At 44.8% G+C, this 16457-nt stretch overlaps 1 protein-coding gene across 1 annotated transcript; it reads left to right on the top strand.

Moving 5' to 3' along the window:
• Positions 1–1724: 1724 nt before the first annotated feature.
• Positions 1725–15328, top strand: LOC140268913 (NLR family CARD domain-containing protein 3-like). Its single transcript, XM_072364253.1, has 6 exons — positions 1725–1809; positions 1976–3758; positions 3858–4031; positions 8810–8971; positions 12224–12270; positions 13942–15328. Exons 1-6 carry the CDS (start codon positions 1773–1775, stop codon positions 14559–14561), a joined length of 2823 nt encoding a protein of 940 aa, XP_072220354.1. The 5' UTR covers positions 1725–1772; the 3' UTR covers positions 14562–15328.
• The last annotated feature ends 1129 nt before the right edge of the window (positions 15329–16457 follow it).

The raw sequence follows: 16457 nt of genomic DNA, 5'->3' as shown, positions 1-16457 counted from the left end.
TGTCAGTATTCAGTGGAGGCTGCATCATGTTTCAGATGATAACCAGTTTTCAGCTGAATTACTTGAGACTTGGATCAGTTCTTGATGTCTCTGATGAGACTGATTAGCTGCATCAGGTGTGTAATGGGATATTTTAGTTCAGTCCTGCAGCTCTTTATTAAAACAAAGGGAGAATATTGCTGAATATCTGTCCACTGATGTGGCTTTTTCACAGGATGCTGATTATGTAGTGAGCAGGGCGGCTGATGTAGAAATATTACGTTCTCACACGTTGTGTTAAATGACGTCAGTTTAAAACGACCTTCTGAAGAAAAAAGAAAAGGACCAAATCAACCCAGTAATGTTAGTAACTGATCTGTTATTAATTCTCTCCTAATAAACCTGCTCATGTTATCTGGTGAAAATATCTCATTTTTTAATCTGACACTTTATATTCCAGAAAAATCAAATATTCCAAAGTCAGTGTTTTCCAGTGTAGTGCAGCTGTAGTTTGTCTCTGAAGGAGCAGAATGAATCTGATCACACAAACAGTAAAGACTGGGTCAGAGAACCATACTGAAAGCTCAGAGCTTCAGTCTTCCTGTTTTCTCTCAGGTAAAATTACATCCAGCTTCCAGTTTCACACACCTGCTGACGTCTGCCTGCAGAGTGGCAGAGCTGCCACAAGGGGGAGCTGTAACATTGTTCCACAGCAGCCACACTGACTCTCTGACAGGCCGTCTCACTGCAGACTCAAACACTATCACTGAATACATTAGTCTGAAGAAAATAAGTGTTTTTCTGTCAGGATCCAGTGGATGTTGGAGGAGGTGTTTCTGAGTGTCTGTAGGACACCAGCTGGTCCAGCAGGTATCACCTTTGTGCTTTGACTCGAACACAGTGGAGGTAGGAACGAGAGCCCTGCGCAGGACTGTTGTTTTCATCCCGCTCCCGCTGAACTAAACAGAGCTTTTGGAAGCTACAATGAAAGTTTGTCCCCTGTCTTTGGGAAATAATCATCAGATGATGTTGTACAGTCATCGTCTGAGGCCTTCACACTGGGAGCTGCCCAGTACAACCAGTCTGCTCCAAGCACACACTGGCTCTGGCTGCCTTGCTCCAGGGCACTTCAGCAGGGAGGGAAAGCTTTCTGAAGGGGTTGCTGAGAGCTGTTGGGACCCAACCAAAGTGAGCTGAAAGCTCCAAGCAGCTGCAGACTGAGCTGTTGATTCTCAGTGGGATCAGCAGGACTAGTAAAGCTTTCCCACTGCAGGGAGTCCTCTGATTCACTGTTCACATCCACACATCACTTCATGGAGCTTTACCTTGTGTTTGTCTCTGTGTGGACAGACAGAATGTGAGCTCATTCTTCATGATTCCTCCACAGAGTGGACCAGCAGAGCTCAGAGGTTCCCAGTGGTCAGTCTGCCCAGCAGCATCAAACACAGCTGGACTCCATATTTATGGTCTGTACATGTACAACAACTACTTTTCCATCTATTCTGTTCACAGTCCTCTCCATGCTGCACTTTGTAGACCAGTGGATTGTCAGTGTGTCCAACATGGATCTGATGTTTGGCTCCATGATTGCAGTCTGATTGGCTCATTCATATAGTATTCTGTTCCAGTTGCTGGAGGACAACATGGTCACTTTTGTGAAGGAGGAGCTGAAGAAGATCCAGAAGGCTCTGAGTCCAGATTACCCACAATGCTTACAGAGTCAGAGGGGGGATGAGGAGCAGAGTAGAAGCAGAGAGGCATTAGTGAAGATCACAGTTCACTTCCTGAGGAGAATGAAGCAGGAGGAGCTGGCTGACCGTCTGCAGAGCAGTAAGAGGATTTCTCTAAAGATTTAACCTTCTGGATAAATGACACATTTACTGATGTCTCAACACACAGAACAACACATGTTCAAATACTCATTCTCAGATAAATTAAAAGTTTGAAGATTTTCTGTGTATTGTATTGACTGATCTTATTTGTCATGTTTATTTAGAACTTTTTGACCCAGTTTGCCGACAAAAATCTGCTCTGAAGAAGAAGTTCCAGTGTGTGTTTGAGGGGATTCCTAAAGCAGGAAACCCAACCCCTCTGAATCAGATCTATACAGAGCTCTACATCACAGAGGGAGGGACTGGAGAGGTCAATGATGAACATGAGGTCAGACAGATTGAAACAGCATCCAGGAAAGCAGACAGAGCAGAAACAACCATCAGACAAGAAGACATCTTTAAACTCCCACCTGGAAGAGATGAACCAATCAGAACAGTGATGACAAAGGGAGTGGCTGGCATTGGGAAAACAGTCTTAACACAGAAGTTCACTCTGGACTGGGCTGAAGGCAAAGCCAACCAGGACATCCAGTTCATGTTTCCATTCACTTTCAGAGAGCTGAATGTGCTGAAAGAGAAAAAGTTCAGCTTGGTGGAACTTGTTCATCACTTCTTTACTGAAACCAAAGAAGCAGGAATCTGCAGCTTTGAAGAGTTCCAGGTTGTGTTCATCTTTGACGGTCTGGATGAGTGTCGACTTCCTCTGGACTTCCACAACAAGGAGCCCCTGACTGATGTTGCAGAGTCCACCTCAGTGGATGTGCTGCTGACAAACCTCATCAGGGGGAAACTGCTTCCCTCTGCTCGCCTCTGGATAACCACACGACCTGCAGCAGCCAATCAGATCCCTTCTACCTGTGTTGACATGGTGACAGAGGTCAGAGGGTTCACTGACCCACAGAAGAAGAAGTACTTCAGGAAGAGATTCAGAGATGAGGAGCAGGCCAGCAGGATCATCTCCCACATCAAGACATCACGAAGCATACACATCATGTGCCACATCCCAGTCTTCTGCTGGATCACTGCTACAGTTCTGGAGGATGTGTTGAAAACCCGAGAGGGAGGAGAGCTGCCCAAGACTCTGACTGAGATGTACATCCACTTCCTGGTGGTTCAGGCCAAAGTGAAGAAGGTCAAGTATGATGGAGGAGCTGAGACAGATCCACACTGGAGTCCAGAGAGCAGGAAGATGATTGAGTCTCTGGGAAAACTGGCTTTTGAGCAGTTGCAGAAAGGAAACCTGATCTTCTATGAATCAGACCTGACAGAGTGTGGCATCGATATCTCAGCAGCCTCAGTGTACTCAGGGGTGTTCACACAGATCTTTATAGAGGAGAGAGGGCTGTACCAGGAGAAGGTGTTCTGCTTCATCCATCTGAGTGTTCAGGAGTTTCTGGCTGCTCTTCATGTCCATCTGACCTTCATCAGCTCTGGAGTCAACCTCATGGAAAAACAATCAAAGTCTCAGAAGTCTAAAACACTAAAAGAGACTCTCTTCTACCAGAGTGCTGTGAACAAGGCCTTACAGAGTCCAAATGGACACCTGGACCTGTTCCTCCGCTTCCTCCTGGGTCTTTCACTGCAGACCAATCAGAGTCTCCTACGAGGCCTGCTGACACAGACAGGAAGTAGCTCACAGACCAATCAGGAAACAGTCGATTACATCAAGGAGAAGATCAGTGAGAGTCTGTCTGCAGAGAGAAGCATCAATCTGTTCCACTGTCTGAATGAACTGAATGATCGTTCTCTAGTGGAGCAGATCCAACAGTCCCTGAGTTCAGGAAGTCTCTCCACAGATAAACTGTCTCCTGCTCAGTGGTCAGCTCTGGTCTTCATCTTACTGTCATCAGGAAAAGATCTGGATGTGTTTGACCTGAATAAATACTCTGCTTCAGAGGAGGCTCTTCTGAGGCTGCTGCCAGTGGTCAAAGCCTCCAACAAAGCTCTGTAAGTACATATATAGAGGGATGTGTATGAATATACTGCTGTTGTTTTCACAGGAGAGAAAGTCACAGATTACTACTGAACACATTATTTCCTCCTCAGACTGAGTGGCTGTAACCTCTCAGAGAGAAGCTGTGCAGATCTGTCCTCAGCTCTCAGCTCCCAGTCCTCCAGTCTGACAGAACTGGACCTGAGTAACAACAACCTGCAGGATTCAGGGGTGAAACAGGTGTCTGCTGGACTGAAGAATCCAAACTGCAAACTGGAGACACTCAGGTCAGGATTCATCAAACTGTTTTTTATGAATAGCTAACAGAACACCTGTGGATGGTCTTCGTATGATTGTTACAGCAGCTTTAGGCCTCTTACACCACAGGAACTTATCTGAACCTGGAACCTGGCCCACAACCTGAACCTGGAAGAACCTGGAAAGTATTTCTTGGGTCATTTTGCCAGTTTCCTTTTGGGCTGCATTTTCAACCAATAAATAATGTGAAGATTCATACAAAGTTATTTGAGTGAGTTGTACTCCTGAGCCCAACTGATGGGCGGGGCAAACAAGTTGTAAACAAGTGTTGTACCTCGTTCCTTCTAACTGATGCTGGGCTTACACCAAATGATTTTTACAGTCCCAGACTAAAAACTGACAGTCTTTAGGAGTCTAACTGGAGTCTAAAAACTGACAGTCTTTAGGAGTCTAACTGGAGTCTCGGTGCGCTCCCGTCATCTCAATCGTTAAGTTTAAGGTGGTAATCTGCGGTCTGCGACTGCGTTTCAGACCAGTCTTTCCCTAGTCTTGGGCTTGGGATCATATCAAACGTGTTTAATATTATCGCAGGTCGCAGTGACATAACACAATCAACAACCAATAGATGAGCACTGACAAAATCGGAAACAGGAAAGCAGACAGTCAATAACAAACATGTCGGTGGACGTAGAAGAACGAGCAATATTCTGTGGCGTTTCTCTTCTTGTTGTTGGGTTTTTCACTACAAACCACTGCACAGACAAGAGTAGATAAAAGTTGCTTCTTCTCCGTTTTTGTAAAACTTGTGCTGAGCATGATGGGGAAAAAAACTGCATGATGGGAAAAAAATCTAACAAATCTAGTTGTAGTCTTGTAAATAGTGACCCTACAAGATTCATAGTCTTTGTAAAATCTTTAGTCTGAGGCTAGTCTGGGACTAAAAAAACTCTAAACACTAGTCTTTCAGAGTCTTTTCTAAATATTTTCAAAGTCTTCTGGTTTGTGGGTAGCATTAAAGGTTGAATGTGTAGGATTGTTATGAAAAGCTATATTTTTTCAAAAATAATACATCCACAAGGTGTTTAGAGGGGTGCAGAATGACAGTACAGTGTTTCCTTAAAAAATTATATTTAGTCTGAATTAAATAATTTAAGAAATTTTGACGGTTCGAAAATGACTTGGTGTTTACATTGTACCAGCCAATAGCGGCCCATCATTGCCGGTTGCCAAGTACGGTCTGGTCTCTACTTCCACACAGCTGTGCTGGCACTGGGTAAAATGGCAGGGACCCGGCGACCGGTGCGTTATCCAACCCAGCAGTGACTGAGAAGTGACTGAGAAGGGCGAAAACTAAAGTAAATATCGACAATGCCTACACTAGATGGACGCAGGGAAAAGAGTTCCACGGCATCAAGATGCACTCTGAAATGGCGACTTTTCTACTCGACCAGTTAGTTGAATTTTTTGCCGTTGTTGCCGTTAGTGATGAGCCACATTGAGTTAAAGCGAGGAGAGCGAGCGGTTGTTGTTATAACCCTGTAGCTATATTTTTTATTGTTACATTGTTATCCAGCCTAGTGATTGTAAAATTATCCGTTGTGTATTGCGTGTATTTTTGTTAAAAAGAAGGAGAAATGCAACAAAACAAAGTGTCAACACACGTTACTGATGCTCCATGTTTGTTTATCTCAGGTATACTCCTCCTTCCTGTCAAGAACAATTAGGTCGCGTGTGCCGTTTCTTTACATTTTTGGACCGTTTGTGGCTGTTACCGGGGGCTCACACCAAAAGCGTTGTGAGCCGCTCACAACGCTCACAACCCGCCGATTGTACTTCTTCTGCCGCCGGAAGTGGCCAGAGAAGCCGGAAGCGGCTAAAGGGGCGGGGCTTATATGTATTGCAACTAGCATATATATATAATAATCCATCCATACATCGGTTCCCTCTTTCACCATGGATCGTACTCTTGGCAGCCTTCTTTGTGTTTCTTTGTGTTTGCGCTCTGCCGTTTTCCGCCCTTTTCCGCTTTTTTCCACCTTTTTTCCGCCTTTTTTCCGCCTTCGGAATCCAGATCGACCCTAATTGGCTGTCGTCGCGTCACTGCTCATTTGCATAAAGTTGAGCCTTCCTCAACTCTTGAAGCTCACGACGCTCACGAAGCTCACAACGCCGGCCGCTCATCGACGCCAGCTTACATTGAAAATGAATGGCAGCTGGCCGCTCATGCCGCTCACGACGCTTTTGGTGTGAGCCCCCGGTTAGTGTTTAGTGTTAGTGACCTCTCTCCTTTGCCGCAGACAGCTGGCGGACGTGGTGTCTCGGCCAGAGCCGGGCGAGTCCCCTTAACATAGTCGTGGCCTACCGCACGCAGCTTTGACCTACCGAGTATGAGGCTAATACAATCTGCTACAGTGTTACTGTTTATGTGCAGGCTGATCGCTTTGCGATGCTTTGGCAACGAACCTGGCAACTCAACTGCTGGATTTATTTTTATGTTGTTGCAACTACACTCTTGAGCCTCTAGATGTCGATATTCTGCGCATTCTACATATTCAACCTTTAACTTATAAGCATGACATTACGTTCCCTTTCAGATTCACTTGCTACAACACATATTAGGGATGCAGCGGTACTCGGTTAAATATCGAACCGTTCGAACAATACACCCTTATGGACCGTGGGTTTTCGGTTTTGCAATTAATTTTTGCGCTGCTAATGTCCAGTCACTGTCTGCCTCTACCCACGCACCCCCTGTCAGTCACACTGTTATAAATGGAGGCGAGTTCAAAGCACAGCTTGCACACAGAAGTGGAAAAAAGAAAACAAAGAGGCGTGGCCAACACTAGGAGTTGAGAGCAGTGGTGGACTAGCCATTGGGAGCACCAAGACATTTCCCGGTGGCTTGCCGCCGAACTGGCGATTGCCGATAGTCGGTGGGCCGTCTAGTGGGGGCTGGTCTCTTGTCTGGATAGCTGGGCTAACAGAGTCTAACAGCACAGTAATGTTCCGTTACTAAGACGTATGTACATTGCAGCGCGCATTGAGAGGGCAGTGTTTGTGTGCTTCGACTGATGGTGCGTTCAAGTTGTACAAGAATGTCGGAATTTCTGTGCTAAGAATAAGAATTTTAATTTTACCATTTGAAAAGTTCTTTCAAGGTAACTGTTAACTTGAAAGAAAAGTGTTATATTATTCAGTACACCAGTGATACTGGTATGTTTACAGTTTTTGCTGGCAAGCAAAATAAAGAGAGAATTTTATGAGAAAACTATTGGTTACCTGTACTGTTGCACCTGTAACACATATAGTATGGGACATATATACAGGTCAAACATGGGTCAAAACCAGCACCAAAAACAGTTTTTTTTCCCCTTTTCCTGTCCAGCATTATGACAGCAGAATTGTAATCTGAATACTGTTTATGCTAAACAGATTTTCTTTGCATCTTTATGAATGTAAAGCTGCCCTTGATGCCCATCAACTGCTTAATTTTTTTATTTTTGTTACAATACTTAACATAAAATAGTGCTGAACCGAACCGGGGGACAGGGAAAGAGGAAGAGAAAATAAAGAGAAACGGAACAGAAATAGAAAGAGACAAACAATGAAAAACCAGAAAACCAGCTGCTACACCTGTAAAAACAAAACAGAAGACAATCCACAGCCTCTGTGGGGGGGGGGGGGGGGGGCAACAGTGACCCAGAATGACTGAAATGATGACTGTATATACAGAGCGGGTGGGGTCCATCACACGTCATTTGCCTGAAGACTTGATTAGAGGTGTCTTCTGTCGGGACACGCCGGGCATGACATCCCATCCTACATGTGTTGTACCGAGTGGATCGACTGAAAGGAAACTACCATTAACAATATACATGTTTAATTTCATGTACATTTGATCTATAAATTCAACTCAACACAGTACAATTCAGTTACAGTATAAGTTGTAAACATAAAGGATAAGACACACACACAGCCAGAACATTGGAAACAATGTCTTAATACAGCTCTGATCACGTTAAGCTTTAATGTAGACCTGGTTCTGATCAACTCTGAAACACTTCCACCAAAAATCAGCTTAATTGGAAGCAAAGTTCAAAGTTTCACAAAGTCGTCTCTTTATTATAAGCCCAGACATAAAATGATGTGTGTTTGAACGTTGTAACAGTTTGATCCAAAGCACTGAAGCAGCAGAGGTAAATACATGGAGTGATACAGCTCCAACAGCCAGCACACGCTCCCACAGAATCAGACCAGTTTCTGGTGGACCATCACTTTTTGGAACAACACCGGTCCTCAGCCCATCGCCCCGATGCTGTCCTTCTGCCACCTGACGAGTGTTAACTCGTTTTTAATGCCACCATTTCTTTTTTACCTCTGCAGGGTCCTTTGCTCAGACTTTACAGAGTTGATTCTTCTGTTTCTTTTTTTCCATCCAGCAGCTTTTCTTCTGTTTCCAGAACTAAGATCAGCAAATAAAACTTTAATTTTCTCTGCTTCACTGATGAGTGTCTCAGTTTCACATTTGTTAAATCAGCTTCTTCTTTAATGCTGCTCTCACTGTGGTGCAGACCATATTTTATCTGAAAAGGACAAAGTGGGGGAGTGTCTGCATGTATTCTTGACTAAAATTAGTGGAAATCAGGTTCATCCACGTGTGTGCAGTTTGATTCTGACTTAGATTTATGAAGACACAAAGTCAGTACTGTGAGGCAGTTCCAGTTTCTCTGAACATTTGATGACATTCAGCTTCAGTTTCAGAGCAGTTCTCTCAGTTTATGTATTGTTTTGTGTTGTGTGTCTGCAGCCTGTCAGGCTGTATGATCACAGAGGAAGGCTGTGCTTCTCTGGCTGAAGCTGTGACCTCCAACCCCTCCCATCTGAGAGAGCTGGACCTGAGCTACAACCATCCAGGAGACTCAGGAGTGAAGCTGCTGACGGCTGCACTGAAGGATCCACACAAACTCAGGTATGGAGAGGCCTGCTGCAGCCACACACAATGTCTGATAGAGGAGGAAGAGCTGGAAACATGTTCTCTGTCCTGGACTCAGCCCTGTGTTTTTGCTTCCTGCTGAGTGTTACATGAACAATCCCACATGTAGGAGCCTTTTTCCTTTGCTCACAGCAGAAACACTGGCTGAACAGAAACAGCAGATATTTTTGGATCTGCACAATCACCTGTGTCAGAGACACTAAAATCACTCAGTCTCACAGGAAATCACAGGAAATGAGAAGCATTTGAATCTTCAGGATGTTTGAAATGACTCTGATCATATATTCTCTGTCTCTGATCCTGCCGTGGCTCTGGAAGACTTTTCACAGTGTTTGAATGTTCCTGCTGACAGATGTGGCCCTTATAAAAGCACAGAATCAGAACCAGATCCAGTCCTTGGTTCTCCACACAGCTCTCTGAAGACTGGTCCAGCTCTGCTTCATTTCTCCTAACAGAACGGGCAGTTTGTCCGTGCTGGGCAGAAGGAGAACTGTGGGTATATGAAGGGACATTTCTTCAGATTCTTTTCAGGCAGCTGTTAGAATGAGTCACATTGTGTTAGAAAGTGTAGCTGTGTCTCCACAGTGTTGCTGTTGGACTGTGTACATCCTCTCTGCTCCACAGGGAGCCATGATCTCTGATAGAGGCCCGTCTCAGTGGCCAGTGTGTGTGCACTGAGTGTGTCCTCTGTTAACGTGGTTCTGTGTTGCTGTTCAGTCTCTGTGCTCAGGTGTTCCTCCACAGCTGATGCTCGTCTTAAGGCCAGATAGCTCTGCACCTGACTGTGTTTGTATGTCCCAGTGGCTGATGTCATTGTGTTAGTGTAGTGTGTAGCAGTCAGACTGTGGAAGCAGATGAGCTTTCTCAGAGATCACACAGTACCAGGTCCAAAGAGTTCTGCCCTTCTGTGGTTCTGACCGTCCTTCCAGATGAGAACCAATTAGACCAAAGTTGAACAGGAGCTGTGTTTGGTTGTTCTTCATCCCATTTCTGGCTGGGATGAAGAAAAAGAAAAAAAAGTTGGGGACAATCCAATAAACACTATCCAAGGGATTCCAGAGAAACAGGAAGAGAGGGACACTGGGGGGAGGAGAGGAAGAGGCTGGAGGCTTTTAAGTCTGTTTCAGATTCCTAAAAAGTGATCAGGCTGAAATAAATGAGTGATTCTGATCAATAAAACCACAACACCTGGCAGCTGATATACTTCCAATGACAGAAACGTCATTGTCATAATCTGACTGCAGACAACATTTGGTGCTTCTAAACTTCAGAATGAGCTCAGACAGATTTCCTTGCATCCATTGGGCCTCATACAAGAACTGTTGTACAAACAGATTTGTTCTTAAGTCGTGCGTATGAGTTATTTAAGAGAATTTGCGCATTCACCAATGTTTTAGCATTTTAAGTTTTCTTTCAGGTACGACCAGAATTTATGAGTGATCCAGACCTGTCGTAGGAGTTATGTAAAATAGTCTGCTGTTATTCGAATCAAGTTTGCTTGACTAATGGATTATATATTTAATTACTTTGAAGCAATCATAGATAAATATATACATCATCCCCCATAATTATGCTGACGTAATTCTGTTTGACTTAAATAATGCACTAATTGAAGGTTAATTTGACTCTGTATATAACAAGGCCAGTGCCTTGACTGGACTGCCAAACATAGTCGGAGCAATAGACTGCACAAATAGACGTGTCAAAGCACCTTTGCAGTTGTGGAGCGCACTTGTGAGCTGAAGGCCTGGTGTGTCGTGATACAGCGGGGGAGGGGGAGGGCTGCTCTAACGAAGGCATGTTTGGCACAATATTGCCATGAACAAGTTTCTCCCACTACCTGAACCAGCCCAGGCAGACCAGAAGGTGTGGTGCCAGAAGACCTCCCCATCAAAGTGCCATCATGATGAGGCAACAAATGATTTCACGGCTTTAGCTGCAGTCATCAAGCGCCTGCCCATGGCGAGACATTTTTAATTATTTTTAAGCCATTTTCATATCAAGCCATTTCTTCTTCATTTCGGTGACATTACGAACTACAGGTGACACGGAATTAACAGCAGTCGTAATTACTTTCTTCGCTTTAGCAGGTCCCATAATTCCACTGGTGACACTGCTAAAAATGACAGACTAAATTACCTTTTTGGATCTCTGAAAGCAGAACTTCAATCAAAGAGCCCGAAAAGTTGTTCTATTTGCGCCTTGATGTCATTCTCCCGACTCAACACTTCCTGGCACAGGAGAACGGAAACGTAGCCTTATATGGTATTATGTTGGGCATGGAATATGCAAATATACTATCCTCGTGCACGTGCACATTCATCAATAGGCGCATTCCCACTGTAGGAACATTTTGCAGTTCCTATAACCTTTTCAGGAACTAGGCCGTTTTTTCGTGCATTCGGACATACAGGAACTAGGGACCACGGCCCTCAGTTCCTAGAACCATTTTAGCTCCTTCTCCGAGGCAGGGTCTTCTCTGGGTTCCATAGGAACATATGACGTAGATGTTTGGTGGCTGGTAGCTCCGCCCCTTGTCTGAAATGTTTACTCATACGACACGGACACAACCGGCGCCTGTTGAACTTATATGTCGTCTCCTTTGTCTACATCGCTCTGCTCTCCTTCTTTCCTTTATGAAACAAGGAAGCATCGCCTGCTGCTCGATTCTTCGTCTCCTCTCTCTGTGTGCTCTTCCAGCCTCGATCTTAGACGGTTGATATGATCGTCCATGATTAATACCGCCGTCATGCAGACCATAAACACGGTGGCCTCCTCGCTCTCCATGTTAGCTTCTTGGTGGTGTTGTTTTGTTTTCTTCTCTCCTTACTTTTCGCGGGTTTTGTTGTTGAGTGGCGCTAAAGTAACACGTCACTGTCGCAGACGGTTGCGTCACATCAGTCCCGACCAAGGTCCCTGACTTATGTGCAAATGCAAAATGAAACAGTTCCGCTGGGGAAGGACAGTTCTAATAACTAAATTTGAGGTGGACAGTTCTTAGAACTCTGTGTCCGAATGCACCTATTTACGCAGGTCGTTTACACACCTTTTCCGAAGCTAAGAGCATTTGTTGAATCTGACATGGCGTGTTCGTACGAGACCTTTTTACGAAAAAAGTGAGAGAAATTTAGAATAAAAATACAAAAATGTTCTTGCATGAGGCCCATTGTTCTTCTCTTTCTTTTATTTCCTCCTTTTTCTGACCTCTGACCCCTCTCCTCCTTTCAGGGTGGAGCCTGCTGGAGAACGATGGTTGACACCAGGTCTGAGGAAGTGTAAGTGTGTTCTTCATCTGATTCATGACATCCAACCATCTTCACACTGTCACATCAAGGGCTGGGTATCAATCAAAATTTTTCTATTCTGGTACCAATACTGATACCAATTTTATAATATCAATTCTAACAAAAAAGGAAATTACATTACACATAATAGTAAAAATCTTCAGTTTTATTTGTCAGCTCATTATTTTTCCAATCCAAGCAGTTTTCTTACAGAAAAAATTAACAACAAATAATTTCCAGTGCGAAACAGTTGCAAACAAGTCACAGATTGGTGTCTAATACTATCCTACATACTGAGGATACTTTCCAGAAAAGTCAACATGTCTGCTTTCTGCACATATGAAAGTTGCAGTAACATTAAGATGACTGCCGGATTTCGCTGAACGTTAATTTACCTGTTAAAATGCCACACACTGCGCTGTCCTCTGTACTCTTAGATGAAGCCGAGTCCAGTGGTAAAGATTTTGAATTATGCCGCTCGGGGCTCTGTGGCGTCCACAGGCTGACTTGAATGCTGACAGGAGGATGGTTGCGGTCCGACCTTCTAGCAGTCAAACACGAGCAACTTTCTGCACATGAGAAAAGAAATGTTTTTAACCTGGATTTAAAAATGTCTACATTTGTTGACAGTTTAACTCCCGCTCGCTCCCGCCCGCTCCCTCCCGCTCCCGCCCACTTCTGCCCGCGGCAAAGTTCATGCTGCTCGCTCCCGCACGCTCCCGCTCGCTCCCTCCCGCTTCTGCCCGCGGCAAAGTTCATATTGCTCGCTCCCACCCGCTCCCGCCCGCTCCCTCCCGCTCCCGCTCGCTCCCGCCTGCTCCCTCCCGCTTCTGCCCGCGGCAAAGTTCATATTGCTCCCTCCCGCTCCCGCCGGCTCCCGCCCTGTCCCGCCCGCTCCTTCCCGCTTCCGCCCGCTTTCGCTCGCTCCCTCCTCTTCCCGCTCCCTCCCGCTTCTGCCCGCGGCAAAGTTCATATCGCTCACTCCCACCCGCTCCCGCTCGCTTCCGCCCGCTCCCTCCCGCTCCCGCTCAATCCCGCCCGCTCCCTCCCGCTCCCGCTCGCTCCCGCCCGCTCCCTCCCGCTCCAGCCCGCTCCCGCTCGATTCCGCCCGCTCCCTCCCGCTCCCGCTCAATCCCGCCCGCTCCCTCCCGCTCCAGCCCGCTCCCGCTCACTCCCGCCCACTCCCTCCCGCTTCACCGCTAAATTGATTTTGTGCACGGTCAAATAATTAATTAAATTAGTCTGTTGCTGTCCTTAGCAGCGATGACTTTTTGGCATATGTTGCATCGCGCACTATTGGCATCAATCCTGGTGAAATGGAGCCACGCTTTTGACCTCGGTGGCATTGTTTAACCGGTTCGACGACAAACACACAACTACAGTTCCTGACGCAGATACACTTGAATCCCGTCTGTGGGTGTAACCATATTTTCCTGAATGTTGCAAAGTGTAACGTTAATACAGCCAATCAAGGGTAGCATGATCAGTTCTTTATCTCATTGATTAATCTCTGGGTACCGAAACTACTACCGAAGCATTTCGGTCGGTGCCTTAAAAGAACCGAAGATCGGGAACCCAGCCGTAGTCACATCACTCATTGATCAAATTGAACAGATGATAGATCAATAACTGCAGCTGGATTGTGTTTGTTCTCTCCATCAGATTCCTGTCAACTCACAATCGACACAAACACAGTGAGCAGAAAACTGGAACTGTCTGACAACAACAGGACGGTGACAGGTGTGAAGGAGGTTCAGTCATATCCTGATCATCCAGACAGATTTGATGAGTGGTATCATCAGCTGCTGTGTAGAAATGTTCTGACTGGTCGCTGTTACTGGGAGGTTGAGTGGAGAGGAGGAGTTTTTATATCAGTGAGTTACAGAGGAATCAACAGGAGAGGAGGAGGCAGTGACGACTCTTTGTTTGGATACAATGATCAGTCCTGGCATCTGAGCTGCTCTGATTATTTTGGTTACTCTGTCAGGCACAATAACCGAGAAACACCCATCTCCTCCTCCTCCTCCTCCTCCTCCTCCTGCTCCTCCTCCTCCTGCTCCTCCTCCTCCTGCTCCTCCTCCTCCCCCTCCTCCTCCTCCTCTGTCTCTCACAGAGCAGCAGTGTATGTGGACCGTCCTGCTGGCACTCTGTCCTTCTACAGAGTCTCCTCTGACACACTGATCCACCTCCACACCTTCAACACCACATTCACTGAAGAACCTCTGCATCCTGGATTTGGGTTCAGGTTCTGTTCACCTGTTTCCTCAGTGTCTCTGTGTTGAGTATAAAGAGTTTCCTCCTGTCAGAGAATCACTGTTGAACAGATAGTTCAGTCTGTACATGTCTGTCTCTTTCACTCAGAAACACCTTTTCAGATTCATGGATTCAGTCAGTTTCTGTTTGAAACTCTTCTGAATGATTCCTTGGAAACTTCTTCCTCTTCCAGTCCTTTAAAGATGGAAGCTGCCATTCTTCCAGGATGTTGTTTTTCTGTGTGTTTCCAGTCAAAGCTTCACACTGAATATCAGTATGTTGTGTTTCTCTGCAGCTCACTTCAACGGAGACCATTCAGTTCATGTCAGCTGCAGTTAGTTTGCTGCACATGTGACAAACTGTGACATCAGAGAGGAATCACTGAGCTGCAATCAGCCAAGATGAATTTCCAACCTGCTGACAGATCTTCACTGATTCTGCTCCAATGTTTAGGGACTCTGGTTTAAACTGATAGAATTACTCAGTTCTGTCAGAGACAGTCGAGTTCTGTTAGAAACTTTCTTCCTGGCTAACTTGTCACAGACGTGATGACTCTGTGATGACACCAGCAGAGAGTTTGACCAAAGCCTGTCTCATACATCTTACTAAGACCTCAGAAAATTAGGTCAAATTGTTAGAAAAAAGGCAGATGTGTCTTTCTATTCAAATGTGTGTTAGTTTGTGATGCAAAAGTTTTTAAAAAACATGGATCATATAAAGAAAGCAGCAGAACTGAGCGTTTGTGTTAATATGGTGTTATCTGCTCTAAATATTGTTTTCATTATATCTGTTCTGTTTCCTGCGAATTATTCACAATAATAAAGCTGAAATTCAGCCTAAATGCAGCCGTGCTTCCTTAAAGCGTGAATGATTCAATGAATCTGATGCTGATGTTTCACAGAGATGTTACTACATTGTTGTTGGTTTGATTGTTGAAGATTTGGATCGTATATTGATATCTGACTGGACTTATTTACCCCATTAAATGTGTAAATCTTCCACCTCTCCGTTAAAACAAAACTTGTTTATTCAGAGAGAATTTTATTCTTAAATAACTGAGGAAATAACCAGATTTCCTGGAAGCTGAAAAACAGCTGGAAGGTCACGCACGTGTGATGATCCAGACACATTTGATCACTTATTTAATCACTGATGTTATTCAGATATTTAAGAGTTGACAATATTCTTGGTTTTCCTGCTGTCAACATTCAATTTCAGTTCAATTAAATTTTATTTATATAGTGCCAAATTACAACAATTGTAATCTCAAGGCACTTAAATAATATAGTCAAATTCAAGCCAATTGGAATTCAATTCATTGTAATCATAATCCAATTAATTAATATAGAGACAATTAAAAAAATAATATCCTAGCTAAGGAAACCAACAGATTGCACTGAAACTTGTCTTCAGTCCAATCTCCCGTCCCGAGCGTGCCTGTGGCGACTGTGGAAAGGAACGACTCCTTTTTAACAGGAAGAAACCTCTGGCAGAACCAGACTCAGGAAGGGTGGCCATCCGCCTCGACCAGCTGGGGTTTGAGAAGACAGAAAAGAGGGGGAAAAAACACCACAACACCATTCAAAGGATACCTGTTGGAACAGGGAAACAGAAATTAATAACCACAATAATGTCACATGTACATAAAATCAATTGAAAAATTAAACGGAGGGAAAAAGAGACTAAAGTGAGGAAAGGTGTGACAGATGAGGTCCCCCAGCAGTCTAAGCCTATAGCAGCTTAACTATGGGATGTTTCAGGATTATCTGAGCCATCCCTAACTATAAGCTTTATCAAAAAGGAAAGTTTTAAGCCTAATCTTAAAAGTGGAAAGGGTGTCTGTTTCCTGGACATTTACTGGCAGCTTATTCCACAAGAGAGGGGCCTGATAACTGAAGGCTCTGCCTCCCATTCTACTTTTAAAA

The sequence above is a fragment of the Leuresthes tenuis genome, unplaced genomic scaffold, assembly GCF_036924035.1.
Source record: "Leuresthes tenuis unplaced genomic scaffold, fLeuTen1.0.hap1 SCAF_1, whole genome shotgun sequence".
NCBI lineage: Eukaryota > Metazoa > Chordata > Actinopteri > Atheriniformes > Atherinopsidae > Leuresthes > Leuresthes tenuis.
This window is presented reverse-complemented; position numbering and strand designations above follow the sequence as displayed.

Excerpts from the sequence above, each read along its gene's own strand:
- LOC140268913 (XM_072364253.1), top strand. The coding sequence starts at position 1,773 with ATGAAGCAGGAGGAGCTGGCTGACCGTCTGCAGAGCA. Across the intron at positions 3,759-3,857 it reads AAAGCCTCCAACAAAGCTCT|ACTGAGTGGCTGTAACCTCT; the intron begins GTAAGTACATAT and ends TTTCCTCCTCAG. Across the intron at positions 4,032-8,809 it reads TGCAAACTGGAGACACTCAG|CCTGTCAGGCTGTATGATCA; the intron begins GTCAGGATTCAT and ends GTGTGTCTGCAG.